The sequence below is a fragment of the Pelophylax lessonae genome, assembly GCF_965119305.1.
Source record: "Pelophylax lessonae genome assembly, chromosome: 3".
Taxonomy (NCBI): Eukaryota; Metazoa; Chordata; class Amphibia; order Anura; family Ranidae; genus Pelophylax; species Pelophylax lessonae.
Window position 1 is genome coordinate 334,837,451 of NC_138770.1, and position 17,945 is coordinate 334,855,395.

General features: G+C 42.9%; 1 protein-coding gene across 2 annotated transcripts in view; it reads right to left on the reverse strand.

Annotated features, from left to right (window-relative positions):
* The window catches only part of DST (dystonin), a 783,726-nt gene that overhangs the window by 724,288 nt on the left and 41,493 nt on the right, over window positions 1-17,945 (reverse strand). For both annotated transcript variants that reach the window (XM_082250079.1, XM_082250078.1), the window contains exon 3: window positions 10,271-10,462. In XM_082250079.1, the coding sequence (XP_082106205.1) occupies window positions 10,271-10,462 (192 nt within the window). The remainder of the gene's footprint in view (window positions 1-10,270; window positions 10,463-17,945) is intronic.

Here is a 17,945-nt window from a genome sequence, read left to right on the forward strand (position 1 = left end):
ACACTGTGTGTATATGCAGCCAGTGCATAGGGGCTGCCAGTGACATTTGTTAAACTTTTATACTAATAGCGGCATAGCAGCAGGGGAGGGGGGGTAGACAGTGTTAGGGCTCAGCAGCCATGATAAAGTTTACAGGGGGGAGGGCAGGATCAGCCAGGTTTTTTACAGCTTACAGAGGGACAGATTAGACAGCTCAAGCACTATGCTGTTTAACCTGCTATATGGGAACAGGATTTCTTTTTTTTTTTTGGGTTACAGACACTTTAACCCTTTCTCATCATGGGCAGCCTGAACTAACTACATAGCTGCACAGTGCAATTACTACAACATCAGAAATGCATTTAATGATCCCCCCCTTCCCAAACACCTGCTTACTAGAAGGCATTTTACAAAGTCTGGCTGTCCTGGGTAGTGCCGTACAGTAAAGATCTCAGGGGTTGGACTAAAGGTAAGTATTTAGGAATGGGGTTTAAACTAAGAGGGGGTGGGGGGTTGATTTTCTAAAAGCGATGTTATCCTTTAACCACTTTACGACCGGCGCACGACGATCTACGTCGGCACTCAGCCCCGGCCAGGCAAACTGACGTAGGCCTACGTCAGCACTATTTGCCGGCCCTGTGCGCGCTCCCGCGCGTCCCCGCCGCCGCCGATGACTCGATTGGGTTCAGAACCGATCAGTCATCAGGTCCAGGCCAATCATTTTTGGTCTGGACCTGTTGATCGGTCCTGCCCAATCAGATCATCCTCTAAGCCTGTGAAATGTAAACACAGGCTTAGAGGAGATGTGCCCTCCCCCCACAACGGTCTTTTTCGATCCAGCGTGAGAGGAGAGCACATCTTACTGTGAGTATTGCACCAAGCACACCCACACACAGGTAGATAGGCACATTTCACCCCCGATCGCCCCCCCCAATTAACCCCTACAGCACCTGACACAACACACACTATATACAGCATATAGCAGTTACCTATATACCTGTATAAGTGTGATTTGTGAACAGGTTTAGCACTTGCGACCCCCCCTTTTCCACTCAAATTACCCCCCACCCCCCCTAAAAAAGATTGAACCCACTGATCTCTCCTGACCCCCCCCCTGATCACCGCCGTTAACCCCTACACCCTCTGTCACATCAGCACTAATACAAACGCAATATACGGTGTTATTGTATTTTTGTATTAGTGTCATTGTGATCAGAATTAGCGCAGGCGACTAAGTTTCTGTCCCAAGAAGGTTTAGGGTCCCCGCCACCCGCCCAATAAAGATTTAAGCCCCTGACCCCCCCCCTGATCACCCCTACACCCCCTGCCATAACACACACCGTATACAGTATATAGCATTTTGCTATATACCCGTATAAGTGTGATTTGTGGTCAGGTCTAGCGCTTGCGACCCCCCTTTTTCCACTTGAATTACCCGCCACCCCCCCCTAATAAAGATTTAAGCCCCTGATCCCCCCTGATCCCCTCCTGATCACCACTAGTTAACCCCTACACCCTCTGTCACATCAGCACTAATACAAACGTAATATACTGTGTTTTTGTATATTTGTATTAGTGTCATTGTGATCAGAATTAGCGCAGGCGACTAAGTTTGTGTCCCAAGGAGGTTTAGGGTCCCCGCCACCCGCCCAATAAAGATTTAATCCCCTGATCCCCTCCTGATCACTCCTACACCCCCTGCCACAACGCACACTGTATACAGTATATAGCATTTTCTATATACTCGTAAAGTGTGACTTGTGACCAGGTTTAGCGCTTGCCACCGTTCCTTTTATCCTTAGGATACCCGCCAGTCCCTTCCAATAAAGATTTAAACCCCTGATCCCCCCCCTGATCACATCCCGTTAACCCCTACACCCTCTGTCACATTAGCACTAATACACACATAATATACTGTTTTTACTGTATTTTGTATTGGTGTCATTGTGACTTGAGGTTGCGCTAGCTAGCTAGTTTCTTTCCCAAAGGAGGTTTAGGGTCCCCGCCACCCCCCCCAGATCCCCGGCGCATAGTTTAGAAGTAACCCCTTGATTGCCACACACGCACGCACCTACACTTCCATTTCTAGTATAGTGTTTGAACAGATCAATATCTGATCTGATCAGAACTATACTAGCGCCCCCATAGTTTAGGGTTCCCAAAACGCGGTGTTTGCACGATCAGTACTGATTCCGGCCAGCACCTGCGTTTAACACTTTCACCCAGGCAAGTGTAGTAATCAATAGATTACTGTCACTTGCAAAAAAACACAAGACACAAAACCGCTGTGTTAGCAGAGTCAGGCCTGATCCCTGCTAGCATTAGCAGTTTTTTTTTGTAGCGCTTGAAATAATCTTCGACAACCAGGTGCTTTTATTACCTGTGAGTCGCATCACTGTACGGGTAAATTTAGTTACCAAAATGACCAAACGTTCGTACAGGGATGAAGAGCTTATCAGTTATATGCTGACCGAGTCATCTGATAGCGAAGGGGAAGCTACAATGACCGAATTAGTGTCAGTATATGAACCTGATGACGGCAGCGGCTCCCTGACAGATAGCTCCGACGACAGATGGGTCCCTGTTAGACCCAGGCGTACCCGACCCCATTCTGAAGTTGTTGAGATGCAGGAATCGCAGGGTGCTCGTATGGAGCAGAGTGTGGGTACTAGTGCCGCTCATCCTTCTGGCGACCTGGCAAGTGCCAGCGGCCTAGTACAACCTGGACCTAGTACAACCAGCACTGCAGTAAGACCTGGTGACGTGGCGAGTCCCCTAAGTGCAGTTGAAGCTGGTGCGGTGGCTAGCACAAGTAGTGGCCCGCAGCCACCGCGTATTCGAAGACAGGCCCGTAGAGCCCATAGTGCCCTCCCTGATGCGCTGGCATTTCCTAATTGGCAACCCACTGATACTACAGCGCCAGTACTTCCCCCATTCACCGCCCAACCTGGAATCCACGTGGAGACAGCTGGTTTTACGCCCCTGAACTTTTCTGAGCTGTTCTTCACGGAAGATCTTTACAGATCTATTGTGGATCAATCAAATTTATATGCACAACAGTTCATCGCCGCCAACCCAAATTCACACCTTGCCAGACAATTCGGCTGGAAACCTATAACGGTTTCCGAATTTAAGATCTTTCTGGGCCTTTCCCTCCACATGGGCATAACTAAACAGAGTGAATTGCGGCTATATTGGTCCACTAGCCCAGTTCACCATATGCGCATGTACTCTGCCTCTATGTCCAGGACGAGATACGAGCAAATTCTGCGATTTATGCATTTCAGCGACAATGAAATCTGTCGTCCTCGGGGAGACCCTGCATACGATCGGCTCCACAAAATTCGGCCCCTCATAGACCACTTCAATCAGCGGTTTGCAGCCTTGTTTACCCCCGAACAAGTTGTCTGCGTTGACGAGTCCCTGATTAAATTTACTGGCCGCCTTGCTATGAAACAGTACCTCCCCAGCAAGCGTGCCAAGTACGGGGTCAAACTGTATAAATTGTGTGACAGGGCCACAGGCTATACAGTTAGTTTCCGGGTCTATGAGGGAAAAGATAGCTGTGTGGAGCCCCCCAACTGCCCAGACTTCATAGGGAGCAGCGGTAAGATCGTTTGGGACTTGGTGTCACCCTTATCCGGAAAGGGGTACCATTTGTACGTGGACAACTTTTACACAAGCGTGCCACTATTTAGTCACCTTCTCGATTTACAAATTGGCGCATGTGGCACCTTGCGACCTAATCGCCGGGGCTTCCCCCAACGGCTTGTAGATTCCCGTCTTAGTCGGGGGGCGAGAGCCTGCTTGAAAACGGACAAATTGCTTGCGGTGAAGTGGAAGGATACACGGGATGTTTATGTTCTGTCCTCCCTTCACCCAGACACGACGATCCAAATTCCTACGGCAACTGGCGTTATGGAGAAACCCCTCTGTGTCCACGAATATAACCTTAATATGGGAGGGGTGGACCTTAACGACCAGCTTTTGGCGCCGTATTTAGTTGCCCGTAAAGCCAGACGCTGGTACAAAAAAGTGTCTGTTTACCTATACCAATTGGCTATGCTGAACGCCTTTGTCCTATACAGGGCGTCAGGACGAACTGGATCTTTCCGGGTATTCCAGGAAGAGATCATCCTTGCCTACCTGTACCCAGGAGGCATGCCTGCCCAACTTCCCCTTCCAGATGCAGTGAGCCGGCTGCATGAGAGGCATTTTTCACATGTCCTCCCGAGTACCCCTACCCAAAGATGGCCCCAAAGAAGATGTCGTGTCTGTAGCAAGCGCGGATTTAGGCGTGACACCCGTTATTATTGTCCCAAATGTCCTGACCAACCTGGTCTCTGCATCGGGGAATGTTTCGAGCGCTACCATACACTAGTGGATTATTAGCGTAGGGTACAGCACGACACAGTGTAGGGCACATAAACACAGGGTCTCGAAGGATGTTGGATGTCCATCGACATTTTGAGAGACCCAAGCTGGAAGAGAAGATCGCAGATGATCGCAGTCCCTCCCAAATCAAGAAGTAAAGGAACAGTTAGAAAGAAAAATAAAAGGATCCAAAAACTGTTGTGGTGTCAGTAATTTTATATGTCCTTCTACTCCTTCCTACTATACTTTTTTCAATGTCCTTTGTTTGTTTTTTCATTCTTTTGTGACCTGTTTCTCTTGCAGGTACTCGTCGGCTACCACGCATTGATTTTATATATTCTGACACAAACAGCGTTTGCGCTCAGCATATATGGATACCTTTGCTGATAGCAGCTGTGGTGATTTTCTGATTTCAGCACTGCAGTTAAAATCCTATTTTGGTATACGTGGATAGTGTCGTGTATACCCATCATTAAATTCAGTGGGTGGTTGTTTGGGCGGTTAATGATGAGTAATACTACGCATTATTCCTGTGCTGATTGGTTCTCTTTTTTTCCGTTCAGCCCACAGGCTGCATGAAAAAAAAAAAAACCTATATGCCAAACAAGGACCAGCAATGTACTGGTACGTTGCTGGACTTTGAGTGGTTATACCAGGATGATGCCTGCAGATTTAGGCATCATCTTGGTATCGTTTTTTACAGCCAGCGGTCGGCTTACATGTAAAAGCAATTCTAGCAGGTAATTGGCCGCTAGACTGCTTTTACATGCAGTGGGAGGGGCCTCCCCCCCCCACCGCCGCCTTCCGCAGCCTTCCATGGTTTTTCTCTGGCTCTCCTGTCCCACCGGTTAACCCGAGAGTGCAGCCGGTGGTTCAATTATCTAACCATAGAGCTAATTGGAGATGAGAATGGCTCCAATCATCTCTATGGCCTAAGATGCCGGAGGCTACGAGCATTTTATGACTTCTGTTTCGCCAGAAATAAACAGGGCCATTGGGAAATTGGGAAAGTATTTTATCACACCAATTTTGGTGTGGTCAGATGCTTTAAGGTCAGAGGAGAGATCTAGAGTCTAAAAGACCCCAATTTTTTTGAAAAAGAGTACCTGTCACCACAGATTGCTATCATAGGGGATATTTAAATTCACTATGATAACAATAAAAATGATTTAAAAAAAAAAAAATTAAAGGAAAGGTGTCAAAATAACATAAAAAAGCAAAAGAAAAAAGAAAAAAATAAAATAAATGAGCCCCCCCCTTACCCCCGTTGCTTGCGCGCAATGGCGCACGCAAGCGGTGGTCTAGTGTCATATGTAAACCACAATTGCAGCATGCATGTGAGGTATCGCCGCGATCGCCAGATCGAGTGCAGTAATTCTTGCAGTAGACCTCCTCTGTAAGTCTAAAGTGGTAACCTGTAGAGACTTTTAAAGGTTTTTAAAAATGTACATACGTTTTTGTCGCTGCGCAGGCATGCACAATTTTTAAAGCATGTCATGTTAGGTGTCTATGAACTCGGCATAAGATCATCTTTTAAATTTTACCAAAAAAATTGGAATTATATAGTGTATTTGTGCAATAAATTAAAAAAAATGTATTTTTTTCGCAAAAATTGCGTTTGGAAAATCTGTGCGCAAATACCGTGTGACAAAAAAATTTGCAACATCCACCATTTTATTCTATAGGGCCTCTGCTTTAAAAAAAATATATAATGTTTGGGGGTTCAAAGTAATTTTCTAGTAAAAAAAAAATATTTTTTCATGTAAACAAAAAGGCACAGAAAAGGCTTGGTTTTCAAGTGGTTAGAAGAGTGGGTGATGTGTGGATAAGATTGAGCATAAAATGCCGGGACTGTTCAAACACCCCCCTAATGACCCCTTTTTGAAAAGTAGACACCCAAAGCTTTTTTCTGAGAGGCATGGTGAGTCCATGGAGTATTTTATATTTTGCCACAAGTTTCGGGAAAATTATTATTTTTTTTTTTTTGTTGTTTTTTTAAGGAAGTTGTCACTTAATGATATATTGCTCATGCATGCCATGGGAATATGTGAAATGACACCCCAAAATACATTCTTTTGCTTCTCCTGAGTACAGGGATACCACATGTGTGAGACTTTTTGGGAGCCTAGCTGTGTACGCGCCCCCGAAAACCAATCCACATCTTCAGGTTTTCTAATGGCGTAAATTGCTGATTTTACCCCTGACTACCTGTCACAGTTTCAGGGGCCCTGAAATTTCAAGATGGCACAAAACCCCCCCAAATGACCCCATTTTGCAAAGTAGACACTCCAAGCTACTGGCTGAGAAGTATGGTGAGTCCATGGAATAGTTTATATTTTGCCACAAGTTTCGGGGAAAAAAATTTTTTTTATTTTTTTTTATTTTTTTTACACAAAGTTGTCAGTAAATGATATATTGCTCACACAGGCCATGGGTATATGTGAAATGACACCCCAATATACATTCTGCTGCTTCTCCTGAGTACAATGATACCCCATGTGTGAGACTTTTTGCCAGTCTAGCCGCGTACAGGACCCGGAAAACCAATGCGCACCTTTAGGCTTTCTAAGGGCGTAAATTGTTGATCTCACTCCTTACTACCTATCACACTTTTGAAGTCCATAAAAAGCCAAGATTGCACAAACCCCCCCCAAATGACCCCATTTTGCAAAGTAGACACTCCAATCTATTTGCTGAGAGGCATGGTGAGTATTTTGCAGCTCTAATTTTTTTTGGAAAATGAAGAAAAAACAGGAAAATGCATTTTTTTCCTCTTTTTTCAATTTCCAAAACTTTGTGACAAAAAGTGAGATCTGCAAAACACTCAACATGCCTCTCTGCAAATAGCTCAGGGTGTCTACTTTCCGAAAAGGGGTCATTTGGGGGGGGGGGGGGGTTGTGCTGTCTTGGCATTTCATGGCCTCCAAAACTGTGATAGGTAGTCAGGAATGAAATCAACAATTTACGCCCTTGGAAAGCCTGAAGGCGATGATTGGTTTCCGGGGTCCTGTACTCGGCTAGACTGCAAAAAAGTCTCACACATGGGGTATCCCTATACTCAGGAGAAGCAGCAGAATGTATTTTGTCAGTTCACATATACCCATGGCATGTGTGAGCAATATATCATTTACTGACAACTTTGTGTAAAAAAAAAAATATATATATATATATTTCCCGGAACTTGTGGCAAAATATAAAATATTCCATGGACTCACCATGCCTCTCAGCAAATAGCTTGGGGTGTCTACTTTCCAAAATGGGGTCATTTGGGGGGGTTTTGTGCTATCTTGGAATTTTAGGGCCTCCGAAACTGTGATAGGTAGTCAGGAGTGAAATCAACAATTTACGCCCTTGGAAAGCCTGAAAGCAGGGACTGGTTTTCGGGGACCTGTACTCGGCTAGACTGCAAAAAAGTCTCACACATGGGGTATCCCTGTACTCAGGAGAAGCAGCAGAATGTATTTTGGGGTGTCATTTCACATATACCCATGGCATGTGTGAGCAATATTTCATTTACTGACAACTTTGTGAAAAAAAAAAAATATATATATATATATATATATATATATATATATATATATATATTTCCCGGAACTTGTGGCAAAATATAAAATATTCCATGGACTCACCATGCCTCTCAGCAAATAGCTTGGGGTGTCTACTTTCCAAAATGGGGTCATTTGGGGGGGTTTTGTGCTATCTTGGAATTTTAGGGCCTCCGAAACTGTGATAGGTAGTCAGGAGTGAAATCAACAATTTACGCCCTTGGAAAGCCTGAAAGCGGGGACTGGTTTTCGGGGACCTGTACTCGGCTAGACTGCAAAAAAGTCTCACACACGGGGTATCCCTGTACTCAGGAGAAGCAGCAGAATGTATTTTGGGGTGTCATTTCACATATACCCATGGCATGTGTGAGCAATATTTCATTTACTGACAACTTTGTGAAAAAAAAAAAAAATATATATATATATATATATTTCCCGGAACTTGTGGCAAAATATAAAATATTCCATGGACTCACCATGCCTCTCAGCAAATAGCTTGGGGTGTCTACTTTCCAAAATGGGGTCATTTGGGGGGGTTTTGTGCTATCTTGGAATTTTAGGGCCTCCGAAACTGTGATAGGTAGTCAGGAGTGAAATCAACAATTTACGCCCTTGGAAAGCCTGAAAGCGGGGACTGGTTTTCGGGGACCTGTACTCGGCTAGACTGCAAAAAAGTCTCACACATGGGTATCCCTGTACTCAGGAGAAGCAGCAGAATGTATTTTGGGGTGTCATTTCACATATACCCATGGCATGTGTGAGCAATATTTCATTTACTGACAACTTTGTGAAAAAAAAAAAAAAATATATATATATATATATATGTATTTCCCGGAACTTGTGGCAGAATATAAAATATTCCATGGACTCATCATGCCTCTCAGCAAATAGCTTGAGGTGTCTACTTTCCAAAATGGGGTCATTTGGGGGGGGGTTTGTGCTATCTTGGAATTTTAGGGCCTGCGAAACTGTGACAGGTAGTACAGAGGTGACATGCACAATTTACGCCATTAGAAAACCTGGGAGTGTTGATTGGTTTTCGCGGTCCTGTACACAGCTAGGCTCCCAAAAAGTCTCACACATGGGGCATCCCCATACTCAGGAGAAGTGGCAGAATGTATTTTGGGGTGTAATTCCACATATACCCATGTCATGTGTGAGAATTTTATCTTTTAGTGACAACGTTGTGTAAAAAAAAAAAATAAAAAAAAAAAAAATAGTAATATTCCCAAAACTTGTGGTAAAATATAAAATATTCCATGGACTCACCATGCCTCTCAGCAAACAGCTTGGGGTGTCTACTTTCCAAAATGGGGTCATTTGGGGGGGTTTTGTGGTATCTTGACATTTCAGGGCCTCCTAAACCGTTAGAGGTAGTGAGAAAATGCAATGAAAAATGTACGCCCTTTGAAATTCTGATGGTGGGGATTTGTTTTTGTGGTCCCGTACACAGCTAGGCTCCCAAAAAGTCCCACATATGTTGTATCCCTGTACTCAGGAGAAGCAGCAGAATATATTTTGGGGTGTAATTACACATATACCCATGGCATGTGTGAGCAATATATCATTTCAATGACAACTTTGTGTAAAAAAAAAAAAAAAAAAAATTTTAGTCATTTTTCAAACACCTGTGACAAAAAAATGAAATATTCAATGAGCTCAACATGCCTCTCAGAACATTCCTTAGGATGTCTACTTTCCAAAAAGTGGTAGTTTGGGGGGGTTTTGTACTGCCCTGCCATTTTAGCACTTCATGAAATGAGATAGGCAGTCAAAAATTAAAGCTGCGTAAATTTCTGTATTTACACCATAGTTTGTAGACGCTATAACTTTTGCGCAAACCAATAAAAATACGCTCATTGAATTTTTTTTGTCAAAGACATGTAGCTAAATATATTTTGGCCAAAAAAAAATACATAAATTGAGTATATTGGATATTTTTTAAAAGACAAAGTTGAAAATGTCATTTTTTTGCAAAATTTTCGCTCTTTTTTTATTAATATCGCAAAAAATAAAAAGCGCAGAGGTGATCAAATACCACCAAAAGAAAGCTCTGTTTATGGGAAAAAAAGGACGTAAATTTCGTTTGGGTACCACATTGCATGACCGCACAATTGTCAGTTAAAATCACGCAGTGCTGAGTCGTAAAATACCCCCTGGTCGGAATGGGGGTACAATCTTCCGGGGCTTAAGTGGTTAACATTACAGACCATGACCCCTAAAGGGTCTGCGGTTATCAGGGCCAAAGTTTATCTGATGTAATATTTATCAGAGATTCTATGTTTCTTAGTGGTTTCTTACCACTGGGAGCATACAGAGGCCATAACCAATTGAGTTTATGTACCATAGCTTTGACATCGGTAGACACTTACCGGTTTGCGGGTGGGTGTCACTTGGACAGTCTGATAAAACTCTGGTTGGACTCGGCTGCTTCTCTTGATTTTTCTTTTCCTTAAAGGTGAAGCAATATCTTGGTCACTCTGCTGGACTTCTACTAGAGGCTTTGTTTCGTCAACACGGGCTCGTGTGTACCTCCTCAAGTGACGAGGGCTTGGCCTAATTCCCTAGAAAGAAAATCAGAGTCCTTTTTACATCACTTGTAAAGGGACATTGGAAGGCTATTTAAACAGCACAGTGAATGATTATATGCACACCCAGGTTAAAGGTATGTAAACACCAGAACAGTACAAAATACGTTTATGGCTTTTCCCCTTTTACAGGAACTAAAAGTGAGTATATATCATCTACAAGATCACTTGTCAGGTCATGTGTCAGCGTACTGTGACTCTTCAGTACAGAGAGATATGAAACAATATTTTTCACACACCCATGAGTATGAATGGTTGAACATTGTACCATTTATGAAGCTTAAAGTCCCTTATGTATAAATTAACACATTTCAAATTTTGCAATGAAGCTACAGCAGCTAAAATCCTTTTATCCAGTGTACATTTGAAAATGAAAATCCTGATTGGTAGTCTTTAAACATTTATGAAGCAACTGTAAGACTTTGGGGGTCTGTTTATAAAACATTTGTTACACCAATGTCAGAAACATTCAGGCAAACTGAATTCAAATTTGCCATATGGTTTTAAATAAATTAACTCCCGTATCATCAGCTCCATCTAGTGGTCTAAATGCAGTATCGTTTTCTAAAATACCCCATTGAGAAAATATACAGCATAATCAAATTAAAGAGGAAGTAAACCCTCCTCAGGAAGTTGTACCTATAGGTAAGCCTATGATAAGGCTTACCTATAGGTACTGTAAATATCTCCGAAACATGTACCGTTTAGGAGATATTTACCTTTAATGCAGCCAGTGACGTCACTGGCGCATGCGCTCTGAAGGAACGGCTGATCGTGCCGTTCCTTCAGAGCCCCGTGCCGTGACCGTCGGCTCCCGCGCGCGTGCGCGGGAGTGACGTCACCGCGGCTCCGGCCAATCAGATGACCGGATGCCGCGATCCCGGAAGACGAGCGACATGTCATGTCGCCCGTCATACAGGTAAGAGAGCGGCACGGCGGGGGCTCGTTCTAAGGTAAGTATTTCATAATGAGCTAGTATGCGATGCATACTAGCTCATTATGTCTTTCTCTTGCAGGTTGTAAAAAAAAAAAAAATTTTTTTAAACAAGTTTACAACCTCTTTAAAAGCATACTGTGAAATTTATTTCAGTTTGCATAAATGTTTTTGATATTCATGCAACAGATGATTTTTAAATAGACCTCTAATTATTACATCCTAGTATTTTTAGCAGTGTGCCCGATTTTGTAAAGTAGCCAAAATCTACCCTTGCAGTGCATCATTCCCACCCTCTCCAGGGTTCTCAGTAATCCATTGTAACCAAAACAAATTACAGAACAAAGAGTGGGGCTGCCTCTGCACTGTAAGGGTTAAATGCTTGTTTATGTATAGGGGACTGGTAACATCAGTAAACTGTCACTCGTTTGCTTCATATCCATTGGCCCCACTCACTAGCACCTAATGTAAGTTGAGACAGAAAATCCCTGGCACTTTCTGTGCTCTGAGGAAGAGGGTTCTCTCTTGAAACGCGTCAGCCTATCCCATATGGACCCTCCTGCAGCATTGGAATAGTCCATGTCCTGGAGGTTTCCTGTCTATATAGTGCTTTGACATGCACATTTTCAACATGTGTTTGTGAATATGATGTAGGATACCTTTTTTTGTTCTTCAATAAATGCTTTAATGGAATTGCACTAGGTTGGTGCACCCTTCTCTTGTTTTTGTTCTTTTTGGCTCCTGGGACAGCGTACAAATACAAGTGACCATGCTCAGGTAAATGCCAATTGGTTTCTGCATTGGCATTAACCCGTGCATGTGCCTACGGTACTTCTCCCTGAATCTGAGAGTGTTGTTTACCTAAGCACAACTGCATACAGCTATTTATATGTATTTACATGTAATGGTGGCTGTACGTGGCATGTGTGGCTACCCTGGCACCAGAAGCCAGGCCTCCAGATACATGAGGCTTTCAGGCTACAAGAAGTCTGCTCAAAGCTTGTTGAATTTGAAAACCTCATGTTCTCTAAGGCAGTATACAGTATAGATTAGGCTAAACAATTCCATCACTCACATACTTGTATACCTTGAGCCCTTGAGCATTCAAGAACTGCAACCTGTAGAGCTGTGTTTACCTCTGCCGGGAAAGTACTTTATTTCAGTTCTTAGTACTGACCATTTAATACTTCAGGCCTATAATATGTAAATAATAAAAGCAATAAACCATGCCGGACAAACCATTCTTATCTGAGCAATTCAAACATGTTATCAGCTTAGTAGCTGGACAGGTAATGTAAACTGTATTATAAAATGAATTACTTTTTGATGGCACACAATAGTAAAGACATAACGTGATGATGATGAACAACATTTATGACTGAACTGCAAAATCATTAGCTTTCACTTAGCTTGTCAACTTCCTCAGGCTGTCTGATGGAAAACTATTCATCTCTTTTTTACAAGAATAGGAGATATAGCACCGTATTTGTCAGGGTAGTACGGCAGATTGAAAGGGAGGATCTAACCGGTGGCTATAGGTAATAAGAATGGTTCTTCTTTTACAGAATCTTCAGGAATTTAAGTTTTCAGTTTAATGTATGCTGGCTCTATACTGTACATGGCGTAGAAGCTGTGCATTAACTTTCATAATCGGCAAAGATTGCTTGTTAGCTGCCATTACAAATGTTTGACACTGTATTATCAATGAAAGCGTGTCTAAACCCCAAAACAAAAGGTATAGTACTGCAGCTTTCTGGTCTTTGTGATAAGCTAGCTGAATTTGTTTTCTTTTTTTTCCCACATGGTAATCATGCAATTAACATACTTCTTGTCCTATGCTGGCAACCCTATTGAGTAACGTTGTAACCCCAGGACAGGAATTATGCTACGACTACACTTTTATTCCTATTATAAGGAATGCAAACCTTTGTTGTAATATAAATAAGGGAAGACCCCAAATATCTTCTCTACCTTAGAGAACAAAAGATCAAAAAAAAAAACATTAATCTAATGCTTTACAAAAAAAAAGTCCCCCGCCCTATACCGGAAGTGGCATCATGATGTGCCTCCTAGATCATAGAGGTGATCAGAGAAGATCTGGTCTAGGGCGAGCCGTCAGATCATTTTCTGGGCTTGCCAGTAAGAATGGTAAGCCCGAAAAACACCAACGAGCGGCGGAAGGGGGGACCCCTCCCCCTGCTTCTAAAAGCAATCAATCAGCTGCTCAGGATCACTTTTATAAGAAAGAGAATTGCCAGCTGAAAAAAAAATATCAGAGTTATGGCTGATAGCTTCATAACCTCTTCATAGCCACAATGAACATATTCGTATTGTGGTCTTGAAGTGATTAAGCTACATTTGCAATTTAGCCATCGTGTGAATCCTAACGGCAAACATTTATTCCAAGAATTCCTGCAGCAGGGAATGATAGCTGCAGGCGCCGAGCCCATGAAGTGCGATGATAGGCTGTTGGTGGTCGCAGTTATTTGTGACTGTTTGCACAGGCAATGATTACCTGCAGTGATTGTGACTGGATGCCCTTTGTAATACTAATGCCCACTGTCAGCTGAATCAGAAGCCAGTGCATGTGCACTGCGCTCTGAATGGATGTCACACTGGAGAATGCCATCATTGGAGAGCGCTGTGCTGTGACAGTGACTCCGGCACACATGAGCAGGAGTGATGTCATCATGGCCCACCAGAAGGAAGACCGGGTAAGGAAGAAAGCGACAACAGAGGTGACAGTGCACCACTGGAAGACGTCGTTTTAGGGTCATAATGTGCTAGTATGTAGTGTATTCTATCACATTCTGACTTAAACCGTCCGGGGATCCAATTCATTTTTTTTTTTTTTATGTTAGGACTTTACTACCGTTTTGTGCTTTTCTATGCACATCCACCATAGAGAGTAAAGGCCCGTACACACGTACCGATCGTCGGCATACAAACGTCGGCGGACGAAAGATCTGCCGATTGTACGCGTGTTAGTATGGTGCCTCCGACAGATGTCTGCGCACAATCCGCGGACAAAAGTCTTTCTTGCAAACATGAAAATTTTTGTCTGCGGACACCAGAACGGACGATTGTTCGCCTGTCAGTACAGAATTCGGCCGACAGACCGCAGATTTGCAAGACTGGGCATGCTCAGAAAATTAAAAACACAGGGAAAGTTAACCATTACATGACATCACTTCTGCAGTCAGCTGAAGTCTGCAGACAAAATTCTTGTGCTGTCCTTGTGCTGTCTTTGCACTTTTCAACAGACACCGACATCCCGGGGAGAAAAGACGAACATTTGTATGCCGACGATCGGTACGTGTGTACGGGGCTTTAGTGACATTTTTGTAAGACATTCCCCCTCATAGACTGAAATATTCCTTTTTTTTGGTTCTGTATAAATAAATGCATCAGTCACAAAAGTAGCAAAATAATTATATTATCAATATATGGAATAGATCATACATGACATGTAAGAAATATGGAGACTACCATTTCTGATCCCCTTTTGTCAGGTAGTTCTGTTAGGTCTTTGACTTGAGCATATTCTGAGTCACCACCAGGAACAAATAAAGACATCAAGAATGTTGATTTATTTCTAAATTTCATTTACTGTGTATTGCTTTTTCTGGGCTTGTGACTCAAAAGAATTGAGGTCTGATTCTGCCAGACAACCAGCATTTTTAGAGGGTGATAAGCAACCACAGCTACCACGGTTCTCTCATGACAGGTATATAATATTGTACATTAACATACTTCTATGTGCAATGCATTTGCTGGCAAACATGTTTTCCAATTTATTTTGTTGAAAATGGATGCATAAGTGATGTACACTGTTATAAAGTAATGACTGATGTAAACTAATAAAAACTGATAAAAGTCAACTAATGTTAACTAATGCAAATACATGCACATAAAATAAGGCAGAAAAACATAACACGTTAAAAAAAAATCATAAATATATAATTTTGCTACTTTCTTCAACATGCTAATGCTAGCTGAAGAAAACAATGTATTTGTGAATAATTCCTGGAAATAGTTTGTTACTTCTTTCTCCCAGGTCACAGTCTCCTGTTGTCAGTGAAGATAAGGCAGAGGTTGGAGAAAGGGTGAAGGGTAGAGACAAAGAACCCAAATAGAGAGAATTGCCTTAGTGCCATCTTAAGAGCATTAAAGGGCCCCGGGCAATGCAGTGCACTGGGGCCCTGCCTACACAATCACCCACGAGAATAAAAATGCAAATTATCGATAAGGCTATATTTATTGGTACAGCAGTGCCAAGCTAATGACAGCTTCCAAGTTCGGCGGCTGGGTCCAGTGAACACACACGGACGGGAGTCAGACTCGACTGTCCTGTGTGTGCCTGTTCCCGTGGAAGCGGACAGGCATTCCTGCAGTTGTAGGCTCCCTTTCCACAGCCTAAGTGGCCTGACAGCAGCGCAGGGCCATCAGGAGCTTGCCACCTGCTAAGTTCGGCAGCGGGATGCACACAGGAATCGGGGACTAATGCTTGGCTGGGGCTGGACCGCTGGGCAGGTGGGGCCCCCGGGCAACTGCATAGCGTGCCCATTCGTAAGATGGCCCTGCATTGCCTTGTGTGGCTTGTTATTTGTCACAATTTAAAGAGCAGATCCCCAAATATACACTATATTGCCAAAGGTATTGGGACGCCTGCCTTTAAACGCACATGAACTTTAATGGCATCCCAGTCTTAACTCTTCTGGGAAGGCTGTCCACAAGGTTTAGGAGTGTGTGTATGGGAATGTTTGACTATTCTTCCAAAAGCGCATTTGTGAGGTCAGGCACTAATGTTCCCACAATGTCGGGAGCATGAAATTGTCCAAAATATGTTAGTATGCTGATGCCTTAAGAGTTCCCTTCACATGAACTAAGGGGCCAAGCCCAACCCCTGAAAAACAATCCCACACCATAATCCCCCCTCCACAAAATGATTTGGACCAGTGCACAAACCAAGGTTCATAAAGACATGGATGAGCAAGTTTTAGGTGGAGGAACTTGACTGGCCTGCACAGAGTCCTGACCTCAACCCGACAGTACACCTTTGGGATGAATTAGAGTGTACACTGTGAGCCAGGCCTTCTCATCCACATCAGTGCCTGACCTCAAAATTGTGCTCCTGGAAGAATAGTCAAACATTCTTATTCCCATAGACACACTCCTAAACCTTGTGGACAGCCTTCCCAGAAGAGTTGAAGCTGCTATAGCTGCAAAGGGTGGGCAAACTCAATGTTGAACCCTACAGACTAAGACTTGGATGCCATTAAAGTTCAATGGCGTGTAAAGGCAGACATCCCAATACTTTTGGTAATATAGTATATGTGCGAAATCTTACAATCCCCAAACAGTTATGCTAGGTACACACAGGTCGAAAATCATCTGAAAGCAGTCCGATTGGCAGTTACCGGCTGACTTTCAGCTTGTGTGTAAAGCTCCTCATCCGACAGAAACCAGTTTCACAACCGGCTTCTATTGGACGAGCATGCTGGAAAACCAGCAGCCAATTGGCATCTGATCAGCGCTTGCAGCCAATGGCTGCGAGCACTGCTCGGGGTGTTCTGGCAGGGGGGCAGTTCCCCTGTCAGAACACAATAACACAGCAATAGCCTGCTGTGTTGAACAAAAAAAAAAACTTCCTGTGTACCGTATTTTAAAGTCTCTTTTCAGTGTGAGAGTGTGATCTCTTCACAACAGTATATGCCTTCCTTGAATATTGAAGGGGTGTTTAATCACCAATAAATGGAGTGGTGAAAACACAGGGAGGGTGAGTATAAGTGGGCAGGGGTGGGCTTGTAAGAGACTCTGTCACTACACCCTGAATAGACAAAATGAGTTTCTCTTTTTGAACATATACTACGAAAGTGATCTAATATAACAAAGAACAGTAAAGGTGTAGGCTGTATTGATATAAACCAAGTGAGTTCTACAATTTAAAAAAATTCATACAGTGTATATACCTTTTTATAGTCTTTGTATAACAACCAATTGCAGTTATAATAGTTAAAAATCAGCACAGGAATAAATTGACTTTAAATTAGCCAGTATATACACTTTTTTTACTAGGTAGATGTTTAGTTCTCAGTACTGTGATAGTTTGACTAACAAAAACGCCGTAATGCAACAGTGTACCCAAATTAATTTTATTTTTTGAAGCAGACAGAGCTTAATATTTTTTACTAAACTGGAAATGAAGGCAAAAAAATAAAAAATATGAACAGACAGGCTTTTTATTACAGAAGAGACATGCAATGTCTGCAGAATATACACTGAGCTACAGAGTATGTCTGCATCATCCCATGCTGGCCAATAAAAATGGCTGAAGACCTGCAACTGGAAGAACCCGGGGTGAAAGATGCCAACGCTGGCAAAGGACCTCATGGCCATTTGTCCCTTTAGTTCCAGTTTAAGGCCTAAATTTAGATCAAACTTAAAAAAAAAACATCAGCACAAGGGACAGTACTTACATTCAATCTGATGTATCCCTTGTGCTGGTGCCAGATGTCATAGTTA